At 45.2% G+C, this 19,925-nt stretch overlaps 1 protein-coding gene across 1 annotated transcript in view; it reads left to right on the top strand.

Annotated features, from left to right (window-relative positions):
• LOC115097615 overlaps nucleotides 1-19,925 on the top strand; it is a 64,964-nt gene that overhangs the window by 43,538 nt on the left and 1,501 nt on the right. Inside the window, exons 3-5 of the mRNA XM_029613555.1 lie at nucleotides 5,798-6,133; nucleotides 8,906-9,232; nucleotides 12,302-12,413. Coding sequence (XP_029469415.1) covers nucleotides 5,798-6,133; nucleotides 8,906-9,232; nucleotides 12,302-12,413 — 775 coding nt within the window. The remainder of the gene's footprint in view (nucleotides 1-5,797; nucleotides 6,134-8,905; nucleotides 9,233-12,301; nucleotides 12,414-19,925) is intronic.

Raw genomic sequence — 19,925 nt, 5'->3', positions numbered from 1 at the left:
AAACCCCAAGAGAGATTCTCAGCACCTATTACACTGAGTGAGATTTATTCTGCTGTAATGGCTTTGCCAAATGGAAAGTGCCTGGGCCCTGATGGATAACAGGTGGATTTGTTCAAAAAACATCCATATACGTTGGCTCTATATTTATTGACTGACTTCAATGAGACTGGTGTGTTTTGTCAGAGTTGAAGTGAATATCTACCTTATAAATGGCCTGTGACAGACGGCCCGCAAATGCGCAGTAGAGCGCAGCTCTACTGCGCATGTGCGGGCAAGGATGTCGATCAGAAAAAAAAAATGGCGGTGGGGCCGCAGGAGCGGGAGGAGAAGCAGCGGCGCCGCGCGCGCGCGCGGTGCCGCTGCTTCTCCTCCCCAGATCTGCCGGCAGATCTCGGGGGGGGGTGTCACTCCCGCGGCCCCCCCCCCCGAGATCTGCCGGCAGGAGCGGGAGGAGTTAATGGAGCCGGGTGAGGGTTGCGGGAAGTCGCGCTTACGGCGCCGGGAGGAAATGGAGGTGGGTGAAGGGAGGGAGAGGGGGACTGAGTGAGTGGGAGGGAGAGGGGGACTGAGTGAGTGGGAGGGAGGGAGGGAGAGGGGGGACTGAGTGAGAGGAGAGGGAGGGTGGAGAGGAGTGGGTGGGGGAGGGGGGTGGTGAAGAGTGAGGGGAGAGAGAATGAGGGGGAGGTGAGAGACAGAGGGATGTAGCCCGTTTTAACGGGCTTTACGGCTTGTAAAAATATATGTCAAGATATTGCAAAGGTGACCGGAAACTGTTTATTCCTCTTTAATGTATGCTGACCAAACTGGCTTTGCCAAGGGGAGAGTCTCCACAAGGCGACTTCTTAACATTATACATCTTGCAAAGAAGATAGGTGTACCTGGCTTGGCCCTTTCTTTAGATATGGACAAAGCTTTGGATCAGATATCATGGACATTTTTGTTTGAAGTGATGTCTGAGTATGGAATACCTGTCAAGTTCATACACATGGTTAAAGCTACATACAAAAAAACCCGAGCCAAATTGCTGATTAAAGGATCTCTCACCCTCCCCCTTTTTTTTTTTTTTTTTAAATCATTGCTAGAGCTACACAGCAGGGATGCCCTTTATCTCCACTTCTTTTTGACCTTGTGACAGAACCCCTGGCTGTGGCTATACTGCAGAACGTAGTCATGCACAGGATAAGATTGGGGGGTGTGGAGCATAAGATTTCATTATACGCTGACAATATCCTGGTTTACATGACTGAACCCACCACATCAGGTGTAGCACTCATGGATCACCTTTCAATTTATGCGATGCTAACTGATTATAAGGTGAATTATGACAAGTTGGAAATATTTCCCATTAGTGACAAATTGACCAACAACCCTAACCTCTCTGAATTCAGGGTAGTTAAGCGTGGGTTTAAATACTTATGTATTGCGGTCTCATGCTGACTTACATAAGTTGAATTATGGTACACTCATCACAAAGGCAAAGGGGAATATAAATAAATGGGCAGACCTGTCAATTTCTTGGATGGGTAGGTGTAATCTGTTAAAAATGAATATACTACCTAGATTAGTATATTTATTTCAACATCTTCAATGTACAATCCCAACATTAGTTTTTAATGAGCTGCATAGAATAATGGCTAGAGTTTTATGGATTAAATTAAGACAGTTATGGATGCCCAAATACCAGAGCGGGTTGCCTTTAATTTAAGGTTATATTACTGGGAAGTTTGATTGGTGTGCTTTAAAGCCTGGTTTATTAATAAAAAGTGAAGCATGGCTTTCCCTTGAGAGTGAACTGTTACAAATGTTGGTCGCAGACGGCTGCGACTTATCATGGTCACCTCTTTTTTCCCTGCTCCGTCAAGTCTGGGAAGAATGGCGGTCTCTGCTAATCCCCACCAACCTCTCCGGCGTTCCCGGGACAACGTGGGCGCTGCCGACCGCCATCTTGGACCCGGAGTCACTTAGGCATGCGCAAGTGTCTCTTTTGAACACGTCATGGCGGGAACCTCAGGTGCGTCCCCTCCCGATGATGTCAGCCCACTAGTGTATTTGATCTGACCAGCCCTTGCCTTCTTCGAGTTAGCAAGGAGTTCCGTCTTGCTGAATCCACCTCATTCAAGGACTTCCTGTTCCTGATTTTGATCTTGGCATCTAATGCTCTGAGTACATGCTTCTCGGTGGCTCCCCTGCATTCCCAGCTATCCGCTCCTTGGAGGGCCTACCTGCCTGCTTCTAGACCTGCTTCTCCAGTCTCTCTCTCTCACCAGGAACCATCTATTGTGAGTACCTCTACTGACTTCTACTATACAAACAGTATCGAGGATTCTACGCGGTTACCCCGAACCTCGGGCCACTACCACCTTTCTTCAGTAGAAGCTACTCAGCTTTCCTGCACTGCAGAGTATCGACACTTCAACTACAGGAGCCACTTCCGGGTTCCAGCATCTCTACCATACTTCAACATCTACTGTACAGTTGTCCTCAGCATGCCCCGCTCCGCGGGCCACTACCGGACCTGTATTCCTGAGGTGCCTACACTCATCAGAGGATCCCCGGCGTATCCCGCTCCTCAGGCCACTACTGGATCTTCTCATCTGTGGTCTCGCTCTGGGTATTCTCCTTTGCTCAGGAGTGTACTACTATCTCTCCAACTCTGTGGACATTACTTTTTCCTTCCTTCATAATAAAGTCTCTACTTCTAGCTGTGTCCCACGCCACTGAAACTACGCCTGCTGATGGTGAGACTCACAGGGCTCCTCCCTGTGGGTGGAGACACCTCTCATCTCAGCCCAGGGTTCACATTCTTACAAAAACATAACATGAACAGGCTGGTGTGGTAGAACTATCAACTTTATTAATGTTACCAGCTAATAATTGCTTGAGTCAGCTGGTATGTAGGTCCAGTTCCATTTTGGCACATATAGTGGGAATATGGAGATAGGTGAATTGTTTTCTGGGTCTTGGAACTGAGGGCCTTTCTCCCTTGGCGCCTATTTATAAAAATCCAGTTATAGCTCCTTGCACTTTTCGGCCAGTTTTTGAAACTTGGAGAGATAAAAGACTTTCTGTCTTAACACATCTTTGGGATGATGAGGGGTTTAAATCATTCTCAATGTTTCAAGAAGAGTATAAATTGGACGATCAGTCTCAGGAGGCGTATAGTAAGTTGAAAGAGGTAATGGGTGTTTTTTTAATTTACACAGACCTCTTCGGTAACTCAATGGTATGGAAGAATTCCTTAACAATCTAGATGTTAAAATAAGGGGATTTCTCATATATATTCAGGTATCCTCCAGTCTAATATGGTAAGGTTGTGGTTAATGATAAATCAAAATGGAATGAGGACCTTAGGACTAATTTTGATGACAAAATATGGAAGACAATTTGTAAAGCTGTACATGGAGCTTTGATTTGCACCACTAGAGTAGAAGTGTCTATTAAATTGCTACATAGAACATATTGAACGCCGGTTTATTTTTCCAGACTATTCCCTGGAGCTGATATTTCTTGTTGGAAGGGTTGTGAAGAACAAGAGACATATATACATATGTGGTGGCATTGTCCTAGAATAAGAGCTTTCTGGAGTAAAGTAACACAAAAGATTTCAGACATCATTGATTTGCCTGTGAATATGACACTACGTTTAGGGCTGCTAGGAAGGTTGGAGGGGTCATTAATTCCACCTAGACACAAGCTATTAGTTGCGCAACTTCTCCTTGCAACAAGGCTTACAATAGCAACCTACTGGAAATTTACTCCATGTTTTGATTATTGGAAAAAACAATGTTGCATTGTTTCTGACCTTGAGTAGCTTTGATATGCCTTGAAATGTGAGACATTTAAATGTGATAACATATGGAATTGTTACAGAAGATATTATAGACTGGGGAGGGTCTGAGAATGATTACTAGCAAATATGTTTACTGTTTCACTGTCTGTTTAGGAATTTATTTTGAATTTCTCTTATATTCGATTTTGTAGGCCAACAAGACTAGTCTAATGTCATCATCATTATTATTGTTCTGTTTTGATACAAGTCTTTGTGGATTTTTTTCCCATGAACCACAATGTCTATTTTCTTACTGTGTTTATATAAATAAAGAATTAAAAAATAAAATTAGCCTAGCAGGTATATTCTGAAGCAACTGACATTTTTTTAGCTGAGTCAGTGGAATACCAAAGTATATGTTACCGCATTAATCAAGTTGAGATGCAACCAGAGCATGCACCAAGATTTTTAGAACATATTTATATAACAAAAATGTTGCAATCTTTAAGTACCATACAAACAAAAATGCTTTCTTTACAACTGATGCAATTTGTGGGGCTATACACAAATCTTAGTCAATATGAACCCCTAGGAGAGACATCAACTGCATAAGTAGGATGTTAGATAAGGAGATGACCCATCCCTCATATGGGGTTGAGGAGGACACAACAGGGACAGTGCTCCACCTCCAGACACCAAGCAAAGAAGGTCCTGGACAGGGGCTGAGGGTAGGATGGAAGTTAAGATAGGGAGGGAAGGATGGGGTGGTCCAGCAACCACAATATAAGTATGGGTCAGCCTACCACCATCCTCTTCTTCTGGCAGTTTTCCCACCCAACTCATTCAATAGGTTAGACCCACTTTCCTGTGATCCATGTATGGAATGGTGTGGGGGGAGAAATTCGACCTTTCGCGGCATAGGCCCATGGGATGGCACAGGGTTGCCTACGTCCAGAAGGCTCACAGTAAACATTAATTTATAAATTGGTTGGACAAGGAATACCTTCCAGTGTCTATGGTGCTTGGGTGGGGGCTTTCACAGGCAGGACTGGCCTGCTCACCACCCAAAGAATTATGTCATATACTCTTACGTGAATCCTGATCTTTTACAGACCAGGATAGCATTGCATTGCAACCAACGATCCAATTGCAGGCCAGTTGTGAGGGGCAAGGATTTTATGGCCCTGCGTCCTTAGACTGAGAAATGTGTAGAGGGGCCAGCTTCTATGACCAGCCCTGCAGCGGCATGATGCTTGATTGAATGCTTGTCGTGATGCTTATTGCGTGCTTATGAATTGAAATACAGCAGATGAGGGTATGGTCACCCTGCAGGTATTTTAGGAGGTTAGATGGTATTTGTATTTATTGATTGAATTGTATGTTGCTGACCTATGCATCCAATAAATAGCTTCTTTCTTGAGCAACAGTTTGTTATTGAGTTTCCTTTCGCAGGAGCAGTATAAAAAAAAAGGGGGGGAGGGGGCAAGGGTGTAGGGTGCAAAATAGCTCGGGGAAGGGAGGAGGTGAGTTGCACCTGTCACAGTTGCAGCCATAGCGCTCAAAAGAAGAAGCGGCAGGATGTCTTCCTGGGGATCCAGATTGCCTCAGACTTCAGTGGATTTACTTGTAGCTTCTGCATATCTAACCATTCCTTAATGTGATCCAGTTGAGCTGGCATCTAAATATGGAACAGCCTGGATGCTGTCCGCTGTATAAATAACAAGGGTAGCCTATAAACTCTGCAAGGGCTGCAAGAAAGACGTTGAACAGCCAGGGAGGACAAGATGGATTCCCAGGAAAGTCATTTAGGACTGAATAACTCATTCACCCATTTCACTTGCAAAGAAATGAGGGGAACCTCGATCCCAGTCTCTTGGAGTCTCTGAAGAAACAGCCCATGTTTGACAGTATCAAAGGCCATATTACAAGAGACAGAGAAAAACGGGTAGACTGGACAGGCCTTTCTGTAGCTATTTGCTATATTATATGTTCTTATGTTTCTTATGTATATTTGATGTTTATTTTTAGAGCAAGGGAAATTCTGCGACCACCTAGACAATACCCCAGGCATTATCTTTGTGAAAGTGGATGGGAACTTCACCCTCACCTGCACGTACAATTCTTGTAGAAACCTTAAGGTCCAGATTAACTGGTGCAAACAACTGACCACTACAAATTGTCCAGAGATTCATGAGAACATCAATCGCCTGGCATACACTACCACGGAAAATGCCACCATCACCACCAAGGTCATCGTGGGAAACGCTAGCAAAGAAGACAGTGGGAGATACCGATGCCAAGCCAAACGTCCCTCTATTCAGATGCCTTTCGCCATAGGCCATATTATCAGAGTAGTGGTGGTTGGTAAGTAACACAGGCAACGTATCACCAACCAAGTTTGGTGACTGACTGACTCTGCTAGTCTCATTAGGAGATGTGCAGCAGCTCTAGTTTAATGCAGTGTGCAACAGTAATGTTACGTGTCCTGTCCAAAGTGCAAAAAAAGAAATCCTTAAAATAGGGCAGTCCCAAGTGTGTACGGATAAAGGGGATCTAGAAAAGTCATGCACTGAGGTTACAGGGCACACCGATAACTCTGCACATTTCTCTCTGCACATGTGGCAAGCCTCAGGAGAGGGAGAATAGAGAAGGCAGATATTTGAGACCAAAGAGAAACATAATTAATGATATTACATATAATACATTTGGATATATTACAGTAGCTATCCTGAGCCTTTATTTAATCTGCACAGTCTGTCTTGTTTCATCTACGCCTTGACCTATCAAGCTTTACCTGGTCTCTCTCTCTCTGTCTGAAAAGATTTGCTGCGCTGTGCTGCTAGCCAAATAGGTGAAGAGATTCATAGAGATGCTGCGTATGATTTGTGCTCTTGGTAGATTTTCAAAGGGTTACGCGCATAAGATACCCGCGTAACCCCCAAAAACCTACCCCTGCCTCCCCCTGCGTGTGCCGAGCCTATCTTGCATAGGCTCGGCGGCATGCGCAAGCCCCGGGACGCATGTAAGTCCTGGGGCTTGAAAAGATGGGCGTTCCTGGGGCGGGGCCATGGGCGGGGCGCCGGCCCGGGGGCGGGACCGAGGTCTTTGGAACAACCACCGGGCCGGGGGATGGAGAGTCAGCGCACGCAAGGCAGGCGTAACTTCTTCGACAAAGGTCGGGGGGGGGGGGGGGGTTAGTTAGGGCTGGGGGGGGTGGGTTAGATAGGGGAAGGTGCGGTGGGGGGTGGAACGGAGGAAGGCTTCTTGGCTCAGTGCGCGCAAGTTGCACAACTGTGCGCCCCCTTGCGCGCGCCGACCCTGGATTTTATAACATGCGCGCGCAGCTGCGCGCGCATGTTATAAAATCGGTCATAGATTTGTTCACGCCAGGTTGCGCGAACAAATCTACGCCCGCGAGCATGTTATAAAATCTGGCCCTTAGTGTAAAATTATTAGCCAAGAAGACCTGGGGGAAAGCCAACACCTAACCCTGGGAGTGGGCAAGGAAACTGGAGCTTCTCTTTGGGATAGGCCAAGTAGGGATGTGAATCGTTTTTTGACGATTTAAAATATCGTCCGATATATTTTAAATCGTCAAAAATTGTTAGGGCCACGATACAATACCAATTCCCCCGATTTATCGTTAAAAAATCGTAAATCGGGGGAAGGGGGAGGGCAGGAAAACCGGCACACTAAAACCCCCTAAAACCCACCCCCGACCCTTTAAATTAAATCCCCCACCCTCCCGAACTCCCCCCAAATGCTTTAAATTACCTGGGGATCCAGCGGTGGTCCAGAACGGCGGCGGTCCGGAACGGCCCCCTCAATTGAATCCTTTTGTCTTCAGCCGGCGCCATTTTGCAAAATGGCCGCCGCAAAATGGCAGCGGCCATAGACAAAAACGATTCGACGCAGGAGGTCGTTCCGGACCCCCGCTGGACTTTTGGCAAGTCTTGTGGGGGTCAGGAGGCCCCCCCAAGCTGGCCAAAAGTTTCTGGGAGTCCAGCGGGGTTCAGGAAGCGATTTCTTGCCGCGAATCGTTTTCCGTACGGAAAATGGCGCCGGCAGGAGATCGACTGCAGGAGGTCGTTCAGCGGGGCCGCCGCTGAACGACCTCCTGCAGTCGATCTCCTGCCGGCGCCATTTTCCGTACGGAAAACGATTCGCGGCAAGAAATCGCTTCCTGAACCCCGCTGGACTCCCAGAAACTTTTGGCCAGCTTGGGGGGGCCTCCTGACCCCCACAAGACTTGCCAAAAGTCCAGCGGGGGTCCGGAACAACCTACTGCGTCGAATCGTTTTTGTCTATGGCCGCCGCCATTTTGCGGTGGCCATTTTGCAAAATGGCACCGGCTGAAGACAAAAGGATTCAATTGAGGGGGCCGTTCCGGACCGCCGCCGTTCTGGACCACCGCTGGATCCCCAGGTAATTTAAAGCATTGGGGGGGGGGGTTCGGGAGGGTGGGGGATTTAATTTAAAGGGTCGGGGGTGGGTTTTAGGGGGTTGGCTCACGATTTTAACGATTTTTCACGATATTTTTAAAACCCGAACGGCAACAATACGATTCCCTCCCCCTCCCAGCCGAAATCGATCGTTAAGACGATCGAGGACACGATTCACATCTCTAAGGCCAAGTACTTCCTAATGATCCAAATTGGCCATTGCCAGAGAAAGGATGCTGGGCTGGATGGAATTTGGACTGACCCAGCATGGCACTTCTTATGCTCTTGCCTTTCCCCACCCCTCCTGTGTTGAGCGATGTGAAAAGACACACATATTCAGTCTAACGTAATTTCTGAGCATTGCGGAGAGTGAAATCCACTCATGTCAGAAACTTTTGAGAATCCAAGGTCTCCCCAACCAATGCTACCTTATGACTATACAGGCCCCACTTTATGCCTTGAACTTCTTCCTTTCAACACACTCTGCTTTTCCTAGCAGTTTGCTCCCACATTTAAAACTAAAATTTAAGATTAAAATATCCGGACTTATGCTTCTTCCCTATTGTTCTGCTAAAACCCAGCTGCTAAAACAATAGAGTGTTCCCCATTTCCCACTTCAGGATCTCCAGGATTCTTATCCTATTATTAAAGCTGCAGAAATATGATGTGATAATGACATTTGTTTTCATTTGAGCCCCTTCAGAGTTTGCTGTGAGCATATCGAAATCGACTGTCTGGGTGACAGAAGGGGATTCAGTGAACCTGACCTGCGTGATAACCTTTCCAGCAGATCACCTGGGCAATCTAGTCATCTCGTGGATGATGGGAAACATTAGCTGTGACAAGGAAGACCCCGCCGGAAGGAACAAGAGCACAATAATGCTCGGGGAGAAAGGCCAGAATCAATCGGTCCTTTCTGTCCACGGCGTGAGGAAGAGCAGTTTCTATACCTGCTGTGTGTCTGCAGAGGGCCTCACCATTCTGAGAGAAGGGGCATCAGGAATGGTTTATGTCATCACAGGTAAGTAGATGCAGGGCATATTAGGCCATAAGAACCACAGGACGTTCCTCCCATCACCACCCCTGATACTGACTCAGAATTCGAAAGACATTAATCTCAATAATTGTCTTGCAGCAGTAGCCCAACGGTTCAGCAACCACAAACTCAAACTAAAACCCGCCAAATCAGAAGTCCTCTTGTTAAACTGACAAGACACCACCTTACTGTCCCTGCCTTCCCTATAGGAACTCTCTTTACAACCTAGGAACTCAGTACGAATTCTGGGACTTGCACTTGACCATAACCTCACAATGGACACTAACATCTCAAAAGTGGTAAGGACCTCCTTTATGCAACAGATCTGCCACTTATGCAACTAACTTCAACAAATACAGCCTTGCTGCTATGATGCATGGGTCAACCACCAGCCACACTGACTACTACAGTTCTCTCTATAGCCCAGAAGTGTGATCTCACTCAAAAAAGTTATATATCTTGGATAATAGATTCACAAGTGAAACATTATAAGTGACCAAACAGGCACGAAGAACTTTCGAGTTCCTGATCAGTGGATGTGCTAAGGTATAATCATTGATCACTGTGTGGATTCTCACTATTGCTAAACGTGAGCCAACAGTACTAATTTTTATATATATTATTTGATTTGCAAAGGTGCACCTGCGCCCACAGTTTACTGCCTTCATCTTTCAATCCTACACATTCAAGATAAATCTACTTATTTATAGCTTTAATTTGCAAAACAAAAAATATATATAAAAATTAGTACTGTTAGCTCACGTTTAGCAATAGTGAGAATCCAAGTGCTATATGAGGGTCACTTATAATCTTTCACTTGTGAACCTATTATCCAAGATATATAATTTTTTTGAGTGAGATCACACTTCTGGGCTATATTTTTCATTCTTTCACTCCTTGGTTCACTGTTTATAGCATTCTCTATATAACAGCATATCTCTACGTAACCTCAAAAGGCTCCAGCTCTTACAGAGTATGGGCTGCTAGAATTTTGATGGGGGTCAAAACAAATGACCGCATAAGGCCAATTCTATATCAGTTACACTGGCTCTTGGTTGAAAGCCAGATACAATTCAAAACTCTTTGCATAGTTTTCAAATGTGTGAATAAACTAGCCCCAGAGTAACTCTCCCAGTTTCTATCCTCCTACACTCTCACAAGAGAAGTTTGATCCTCCCAAATGGCCTTCCTATCCTCCCCTCCTCTGGCGTCTGTCAGATTAACCTGTACAAGACGTTGTGCATTCAGCTACTATGCCCCAAAATTATAGGACAAGTAACCACTACCCCTACACTTCGAAACATCTTACCTTACCTTCTGGAAGAAGGTTATTTGTCTTCATCTAGCTTCATTGTCATCAGAGCTCTTGTCCATGACATCACACCAACAATTACCACTTGGCTTCCTATCTATGACTCTTTACTCCTCTCACTAGATGCCTGCCGTATCTTAATGCATCTGCACTCTTGTACCTATCTCTATCCCTGCACTATACCTATCAAGCAGAACGAGATTCTCATTCATTCTGCTTCATCACTGGTGACCATCACTGATGACCACACACAATCTACCTCGTACCTCTGACCTTCCTTTTGCTCATTATATCTGTATAGATTGTAAACTGTAATAAATGTAATTGTAATTTCATTTATACCTTTGATTGGAATCCGCCTTGAGATATTCCTAGCTAAAGGCAGACTATCAAATGTTCGCATATAAATACATTAATTCATTATTAAAGTTGGGGGCTGGCTGGTAGAGATTCGTTCCACGTGTATTTATGTGCATTTATATGCTGCTTTTCTATAAAATATGCTTAGAACAGACGTGAAGGACAAATGTTCTTTGGGAACATTTAGGTTCTAGTCATGGCTTTAAAATCTTTTTTTCTTTTTGCTCACATTACAAAGTTCCTTAGATGTGATATTAGAAGAGACCCCTTTCATTGAACCAGGGCAGAACCTCCCCGTGACAAACTGGAAACCAACCTACTACCAGGAACTGTGGCAAACGTTTAAAAAAAACAAAACAAAAAAACCCCCCTAAATATAACTTTTAAAAAATGCTTTTAAAATGCTCCTCTGGATCCAGTTTTGCTTTTCTTCTGGCGGTGGGGTGCACCTTAAGGTGACAGGCACCCTCTAAAACCTATGAACTGGAGAACTGGTCTGGCTTTGAGCCACATTTAAGTTCTGAGCAAAAATAAGTGCAAACAACCTGCAAGTCAAGTTCCTTTGCAGTTTGGAAAACTGTGCCTTTATCTTGCCAAAGGATAAGTTTTCCTACTACTTCCAGGGTGCTAGCAAAGGCAGTTAGTGTAGAACTGGCATCCACCTTGTAATTTGCTTACTCACCTGGCCTGGGTCCTGCCCTTTCATGTTTTACTTTATTCGGCTGTAGCTCAATTTATTATTCACAGCCCAACATAACGGAAAAAAGCATAGAGCTCTTGCTCTGATGACCAAGTGCCTCAGAAGTGAGGCACTTGGGTCATCTACAGTCTCATTTGAATTATTTTGGCATTTAAAGCTCTTTGTTTAACGCCTGTTCATTCTTGATGGGGTTCTTGAGGAGGAAAAAGTCGATTTTAACAGCGTGGAGAGATTTGGACCCTCCATATTTTTTGGTTGCAAATGGAGAATGCGGCAAGCTTTTCATCCTTTAAGCAAAGCAGAACCTTCCCGAGCACACGGGACAGTTATGGGCAAGGTTTATCTCCTAAAGCTCGAAACTGGATTCGAATAAATAACTTGGAAACTTGTATTAGTATTCTGTGTTTGATGCATTCCAAAATGTGACTAGATGAACTTTCAGGAAAGGTGGGGTTTGAAACTCATTACACTGAAACAAAAAAAGTACGTAAAATCCTGGACTGCTATTCTCCGCTCATGCCCGACGGGAAGGAGCAGAGCCCACACTCCCTGTAGAGGCTCCAGATATTAATGGCCTACTCCTGTTGCTTCCAAGATAAGATATTGTAAACCAGTAAAGTGCTGTATTACAGCTTTCAATGAACAGATTGAAACATAAAGCTCTTTGTTTTTTTATTCTTAGCGAAGTCGAGTAATGGTATCATTTTGCCCTTCTTTGGCCCCATCCTCTTATGCAAGTTCCTCTTCCTCGTTCTCTTGCTCGCCTTGGTCTCAGAGTCCTTCAGACAGAAAAGGTAAGGAACAATTCCGCTGTCCCACCTGACCCTGCAGGGCACGCCTTGCAAAAGGTCCAGCCCCAGAGTGCCCACCTCAGTCCATACAGTCCCATCCTAGCTGTGATTCTGCCTTTTGCTTGTCTTTGTGTACAGCAGCCCCTGAAATCCCACTGTGCCACTCCATTTTCCAAACGTGAAACCTTCAATGGCATTTTGTCTTGCAGCATAGAACCTGACGGGCCGATTCAGTAAAGTCCACGGGAGAGCGGACGAACTCCAGCTCTCCCAGCGCGCGCACCGGCCACTCGCCTGTGCGCACGATTCTGTATTTAAATTAGGTGGTGCGGTAGAAACAGGCAAAAGGAGGCGCTAGGGACATTAGCGCGTCCCTAGCGCCTCCTTTTGACCCGGAGCGGCGGCTGCCAGCGGGTTTGACAGCTGATGCTCAATTTTGCCGGCATCGGTTCTCGAGCCCGCTGACAGCCACGGGCTCGGAAACCGGACGCCGGCAAAATTGAGCGTCCAGTTTTCGGCTCGACAGCCACAGGCCAACTTCCAAATTTTTTTTTACTTTTTTACTCTTCAGGACCTGATATTAAGTCGGAGGGTGCACAGAAAAGCAGTTTTTACTGCTTTTCTGTGCACTTTGCCGGTGCCGGCAGAAACTAGCGCCTACCTTTGGGTAGGCACTAATTTCTTAAAGTAAAATGTGTGGCTTGATTGCACATTTTACTTTCTGTATCACGCGGGCATACCTAATAGGGATATCAACATGCATTTGCATGTTGAGGGCGCTATTAGGTGCCGCGGGTTGGACGCGCGTTTTCTGCCCCTTACTGAATAAGGGGTAAGGGAAAACGCGCGTCCAAAGGCAGGTTAACAGTGCGCTCCGTCGGAGCGCACTGTACTGTATCGGCCTGTAAGAGAGTAGCAGCCTTGAGCATGCAGTATGAAAACCAACTCAGGGACTGGGTCCTAAAGCAGTATTTTTGCAATAAATTGTAGTTATTTTGTGGTTTGAAAGTATTAATATTTCCTGGTTATGCAAAGGAGACACAATACAGGAGGAAACAGTTTCTAGAATTGAGAGAGGGGGCAGTCAAAATGGGAGCCCAATTTTTTTTAAAGTTCCCCTGTGTCTCATAAAGATTAAAGATCTTAACTTATTATTTCTTTCAACCACTGCAGCTAGAAACATTTATACAAGATAGAACTAATGTCTTGCCAGAAGATAATTCAGATGCAGCTCCTGTATAAACCTCGTGTAAGGATATAATGTTCAAATGGAAAAATAACTGTTTCTCTCTAATGCTTTCAATTATTAGTGGTGGTAAAAGCAAGTTTGCTTACCGTAAACGATGTTTCCGTAGATAGCAGGATGAATTAGCCATGCTGTCATGGGATCTGTCAATCAGGCCCGGGAGGCGGAGCTTGTCAAAGCAGAGAACAGAGCTTTGCTCTCTGCGGCTGCGCGTGTGTTCCCGCGCAGGAAAGTAACGGACTCTCCTCAGTCTGTGATTAAGCTGTAGTGTAGTCGAAGACTAGGTGACTGCCAGGGAGGAGGGTGGGTCAGCATGGCTAATTCATCCTGCTATCTACGGAAACATCGTTTACGGTAAGCAAACTTGCTTTTTCCCGTCGATAGCAGGGCTGAATTAGCCATGCTGTCATGGGAGTCCAAAGCTCCCGATCACGTCATATATGACATATGTGGTTGGACGTGATCATTGACAGTGTGGCAGTCACTGTGGACAGGAGGATAGAGAGTGCAGTATTGCTTGCCCTATCTTCGCATCCGTGGTTGCTTGCTGGTCAAGGCAGTAATGAGATGTGAAGGTATGCAGTGATGACCATGTAGCTGCCTTACAAATGTCAATGGGTTGCACATTCTTCAGGTGTGCTAAGGATGTTGCTACTGCTCTGACTTGGTGAGCTTTAGGAGTAGATTGTAAATGTAAATTCTGCTTGTCATAGCAGAATTTGATGCATTGCGCTATCCAACTGGAGATGGTGCGCTTGGCTACTGGCTGTCCAGGAGCCTTCGGGTCGTAGGAAACAAAGAGTTGAGAAACACGGGAGTCCGAGTTCGTCCTTTCTTTGTAGTGTGTTAAAGCTCTTTTACATCCAATGTGTGCAGTAGCTTTTCCCTATCGTTTGCATGAGGTTTAGGGAAAAATATTGGTAATTCCATTGACTGATTGAGATGGAATGGGGTAACTACCTTTGGTAGGAAGGATGGGTGAGTTCGTAGAACTACCTTTTGTTGATGAAATTGTAAGTATGGAGGATAGTGGACCAAAGCTTGTAACTCACTAACTCTTCGTGCTGATGTTACTGCAACCAGGAATACCACCTTCCAAGTGAGGTATTTCATGTGTACTGAGTCCATAGGTTCAAATGGAGAAAGCATGAGCTGTTCCCGAACTATGTTGAGGTTCCAAGGGACTGGAGGTTTGGATACCGGAGGACGAATGTGTGTTAACCCCTTTATGAAACGAGTCAATAATGGGTGATTGGATATAGGAATGTCATTGATTGGTCTATGATAGGCGCCTATGGCGCTGAGATGAACTCTGATGGATGATGTTGCTAGTCCAACTACATATAGAGAATGAAGATAATCAATGAGCAATTCCGGGGAGCAGTCCAATGGCGGTACACCTTTGGAAGTGCACCAGGTAGAGTAGCGTTTCCATTTATAGCTATAATTTTTCCTGGTTGAGAATTTTCTTGATTGTAACAAGATGAATTGTGCTGAAGTGGAAACTCCTTGTTCTGTCAGGAGGAGCCTTTCAATCTCCAAGCTGTCAAGTGCAGAGATGAGTGTAGCGGGTGTAGGAGTGTTCCTTGATCTTGGTTTAGAAGATCTTGACGATTCGGTAATAGAACTGGATCCTTGATGGATAGTCGAAGTAGGAAACTGTACCATGGTTGCCTCGGTCATGCCGGGGCTATGAGTATCAGTTGAGTTTTGTCCTCTATTCACTTCTGAATGGTTCTTGTTATGAGAGGTATGGGAGGAAAGGCATACAGAATGCTTGTCTCCCATGGAATGAGGAAGGTTTCATGAGCGATCCTGAAATGGCTCGGTCTTATCAGGCAGAAGTTGGAAACTTGAGAATTGATCTCTGTTGTAAAGAGATCTATGGAAGGTGTCCCGCACTGCAGAAATATGTCCTGGACTATTTCTGTATTGAGTGACCATTCGCAGGGATACAAGATGCGGCTTATGTTGTCCGCTCTTGTGTTCGCAACTCCCGGTAGGTAAGTTGCTTGTAGATGTATGCAATTCTTGTGAACGTGTTCGAAGATTGTCAGGGTCTCCTTGCAGAGGGGCCATGAACCGAATTCTCTTTGTTTGTTGATGTAAACATTGCTACTTGGTTGTGTGTGTAGATCATGACCCTGCGTCCTTTCAGGTGGTCTTGGAAGACTCACAAGGCGTTGCGAATCGCTCTGAGTTCCAATAGATTTATTTGTAGATTCAGTTCTGAGATCGTACATAACCCTTGGGTTTCGTAAATCTCGAGGTGTGCACCCTATGTCCTGCGAGATGCATGTGTGGTTAGAACTGCATTGTGAGGAGGCTGAACAATGCTCCTTGGATAGGGTGGAATCTAGGAGTCACCATGCTATATCTTTTTTCATTTCTGCGGTCAGTGAAACCTTCTGCGTCACTGGTTGTGAATGCAGTTTTCATTGGCGCTTTAGACCCCATTGAAGGAATCTAATGTGTAGCCTGGTGTTGGGAATCGTGAAATTTGTCACTGTCACGTGGTCGACTTACCAGGACTCTCTACTGACGGCCTCTGAATATGTTTCAAGGTGTGCAGGAGTTGACGGAAATGTGATATTATTTCGTCTGGGAGATATGCTCTGTTGCACATAGTGTCCAAGCATGCGCCTATGAACTGTCATTGCTGTGTTGGTTGTAATGTGATTTTGAAATTTTATCACCAACCTTAGTTGCTGTAAGCAATGTATCACCCGTGTGAGGTGATACTATAAGATGTTCGGAGTTGAGGCTATTATGAGCCAGTCGTACATATACGGAAAGATGGTTATACCTTGTTTCCTGAGATAAACTACCACCACTATCACGTATTTGGTGAAATTTCTGGGTACAGCCGTTAGTCCAAAGGGAAGAACTTGTACTGGTAGTGTTGATGTCTGTATCGAAAACACATGTAAAACCACAAGGATGGATGGATTGGAATGTGTGTGTATGCATCCTTCAGATCGATGGAGCACATCGAATCGTTGGTTGAATGAGAGGAAGAATTGACTTCAACGATACCATTTGAATTTCTCCTTGGTGAGAAATTTGTTCAATTTCCTTTGATCTAGTATGGGCGAAGGCCCCCAGACTCCTTTGGTATGAGAAAGTACGGGAAATAAATGCTGCTAGTTTGGGGTGTGGGTGGATTATCGAATTGCATGTTGTTTGCAAAGTAAAGCAATTTCCCCCACCCCAGTTGTGTATGAGAACTGTGAGTCTTGAGTGCGGAAAGATGAGGCAAGATTGGTTTTGTAACAAATTGGAGTTGGTAACCTTGACGTACTATCTGCAGAACCCATTGGTCTGATGTTATTCTTTCCAGACTCTCAGGTAAGCACGACTTCTGCCTGGAGGAGCTTGTTGTTGTGGTGGCGGCTGAGTAACTAAAAGACGAAGTCGTTTTGCTGCAGTAGCCGTATGTAGTGGCTGCTGTCTTTGGTTACGTGGTTTACCCCTTTGTTGATTTGAGGTATGTGGAGCAGGACGTTGGTAGGCAAGGCATGGCTGCGTACGAAAACTTTAAATGTATAGGGTCTTCTGGCAAATGGTTGCCTACGGATAGACCCGACATAACGACGTGTAGTTGAATAAATAGGATGCGATGCTAGCGATTGTACTGCTAGATCTTTGTCTTTAATTTACTTACTGCGTCCTGGAATTTCTCTCCGAACAGGATATTTCCTGTACATGGGAGGTTTGATAGTGTCTCGTGTAAGTCTTCACATATCGAACTTGAACGTAACCATGTTAGTGTGCGGGCTGCAATGACTGTTGCAGATGCCCTGGATGATGTTTCAAGTGCTTCTTAGATTGACCTCAAGAGGTGTCGAGAGCATTCTACTATGCCATGAAGAAGCTGAGGTATCTGTTCCGTCATAGAGGAATAAGTAGTTTTTATAGCTTGCATGCACTCATATGGATATTGCACCATGTTGAACTGATGTTGCATAATTCTTGCGGTTATATCGAGTTATGGAATATTTTCCTTTCAAACTCATCTAAATCTTTGTTGTCTTTCCCCGGTGGGGAAGTGGTATGCAACTTATTTCCTTGTACCTTTGCATCGCCAACTCTACTACAAGTGATGTATGATGCAATTGTGATAGAGTATATAGTGACGTTTTCTTCATAGGAAATTTACGTCAGTTTTCCTGGAAATGGCTGTTATTGTATAAGGTAGCCTCCAGGATTTTGCAAGATTGAATGCAGGATATCTTGTGGTGGAAGAATGTTGGTTCCACCTGAGTATCAATTTTATAGAAGACCAATTTTGGGTATGTAAGGTCTTCAGGAGGGGAATACGACTCCCGAATGTGGTCTTGCAGATTTGAGAAACATCCCACTTATGGTGATGGGGATGTTTGTATTGAAGGAGAATCCAAAGATGTCTCCTGGACATGAGTTGGTGAGGCTGGTTGGTTTAACATGGGAGATGTCGGTGCCAACTGCTGTTTAGTAGCAATATTAGGTATTTAAATGATGATGGAAGTATCACGTAAAAAACTGTTAAGATTGAGACAGTTGGAAAAATGCTTCTCTTATATGAGAGGGCATAACCATACTACTGTCTTGTTTTTGTGCGATACCTGTTTGAGGTGAAGTTGTGGAAACTTCACGGGCTCTTTGTAGTCTATTATCAGAAGTAATACTTAAAAGTTTTCGAATCTGAAGAAGTGTTCGAGGAAGAAATTCTCATTTCTTCCTTGTCTTTTTTTTTTTGCTTTACGAGATAACATAGAAGTCGAGGGACTTATCTCCCATGATGCACTCCTCTTTGGTAATTTATTACGGTGGGAGTGACTTAAATACTTATATTAGTCATCAGATGATGTATCAGTATCTGTGACTTCAGTCTCTGGAAATTTAGCTGTGTGAAGGGTATTGATTCCGCTTTCAGCTCATCTTTATTTATTTATTTATTTATTTGTAAGGTGAATAATTATGGATTCCACGCGCAGATGTTGATCTTTGCGCTGAGTTAGATATATGCGCGTAGATATGTTTATGCGCGGATGTAGAGTTATGCGCGGTATGCGCGTATGCGCGACGGTGAACTTATGCGCACTTGTAATCTGTGCGCGGAATTAAATTTCTGCGCAGTTTTAGTTGTATGCGCATATCTTTTTTATGTGGCGCGCACATGGGTTATCGGTGCCGATGTGTTCGGCGCCGTGCGCATAAGCCTCTTTATGCACATAAGCCTTTTGTAGGCGGCGCCTTGCGCATAATCCGGTTTGTATTCGGCGCCGTACGCGCAAGGTCTTCCGGCGCCGTACGCACAGGTACTTCCGGCGCCGTACGCGTTGGATCTTCCGGCGCCGTACGCGCTGGGTCTTCCGGCGCCGTATGCGCATCTGTTCGGCGCGGTGTTTTCTCTGCGCCATGCGCGTATTTGTTCGGCGCGGTGGTTTCCTCTGCGCCATGCGCGTATTTGTTTGGCGCGGTGGTTTTCTCTGCGCCATGCGCGTATTTGTTCGGCGCGGTGGTTTTCTCTGCACCATGCGCGCCTGGAGCTATGAGCTACGCACAGACTCCATCCTCGGCGCCGGTATGTTCGTCTGCGCGCGGACGGTGCCGTAGGCGCATAAATCATCGGCGCCGAGGATTCCACCTCCGATGAGGTATGTTGCGGCTCTGTAGGCACTGGGGATTTTCAAGAACCCACTGGCCTTTGTTTTTTGCCTTTCCCTTACCTCCTAGAGTGGAGGACTTAGGATTTGACGGCAAAGCTTCTTTCTTCCGTTGGAGCCGATGCAGTTAGCGGACTAGGTCCTGAAGCCGGTGGCCGCTTGATTAATGCTCTAGATGATATCTTAGAGCGAACTTACCTTTGTCTCGATTATGAGTCAGTCCGAGACATTTATTATAGCGGTCGTAGTGACAGGGTTTGAACCCGATTTTGATATTTAAATTCTGTTTTTAAAACTGAGGAGAAATCAGCTCCGCGTGCGATCCCGCTCGCGGAAAAAACAGACTGAGGAGAGTCCGTTACTTTCCTGCGCGGGAACACACGCGCAGCCGCAGAGAGCAAAGCTCTGTTCTCTGCTTTGACAAGCTCCGCCTCCCGGGCCTGATTGACAGATCCCATGACAGCATGGCTAATTCAGCCCTGCTATCGACGGGAAAATGAAAATGTCAATTTCCTTATTCTAAGACGTTTCATGTGTAGGATCTCTCCGACTTTATTGTGGGCTATATTGTGTGAGGCAGTAAATATATTATTTTCCTGTTTGTTAAATGTTGATCAGATT

This window comes from Rhinatrema bivittatum, chromosome 8, assembly GCF_901001135.1.
Source record: "Rhinatrema bivittatum chromosome 8, aRhiBiv1.1, whole genome shotgun sequence".
In the NCBI taxonomy this organism is placed as follows: domain Eukaryota; kingdom Metazoa; phylum Chordata; class Amphibia; order Gymnophiona; family Rhinatrematidae; genus Rhinatrema; species Rhinatrema bivittatum.
Note: the sequence above shows the minus strand (reverse complement) of the source record. Positions and strands in the feature narration are given on the sequence as shown.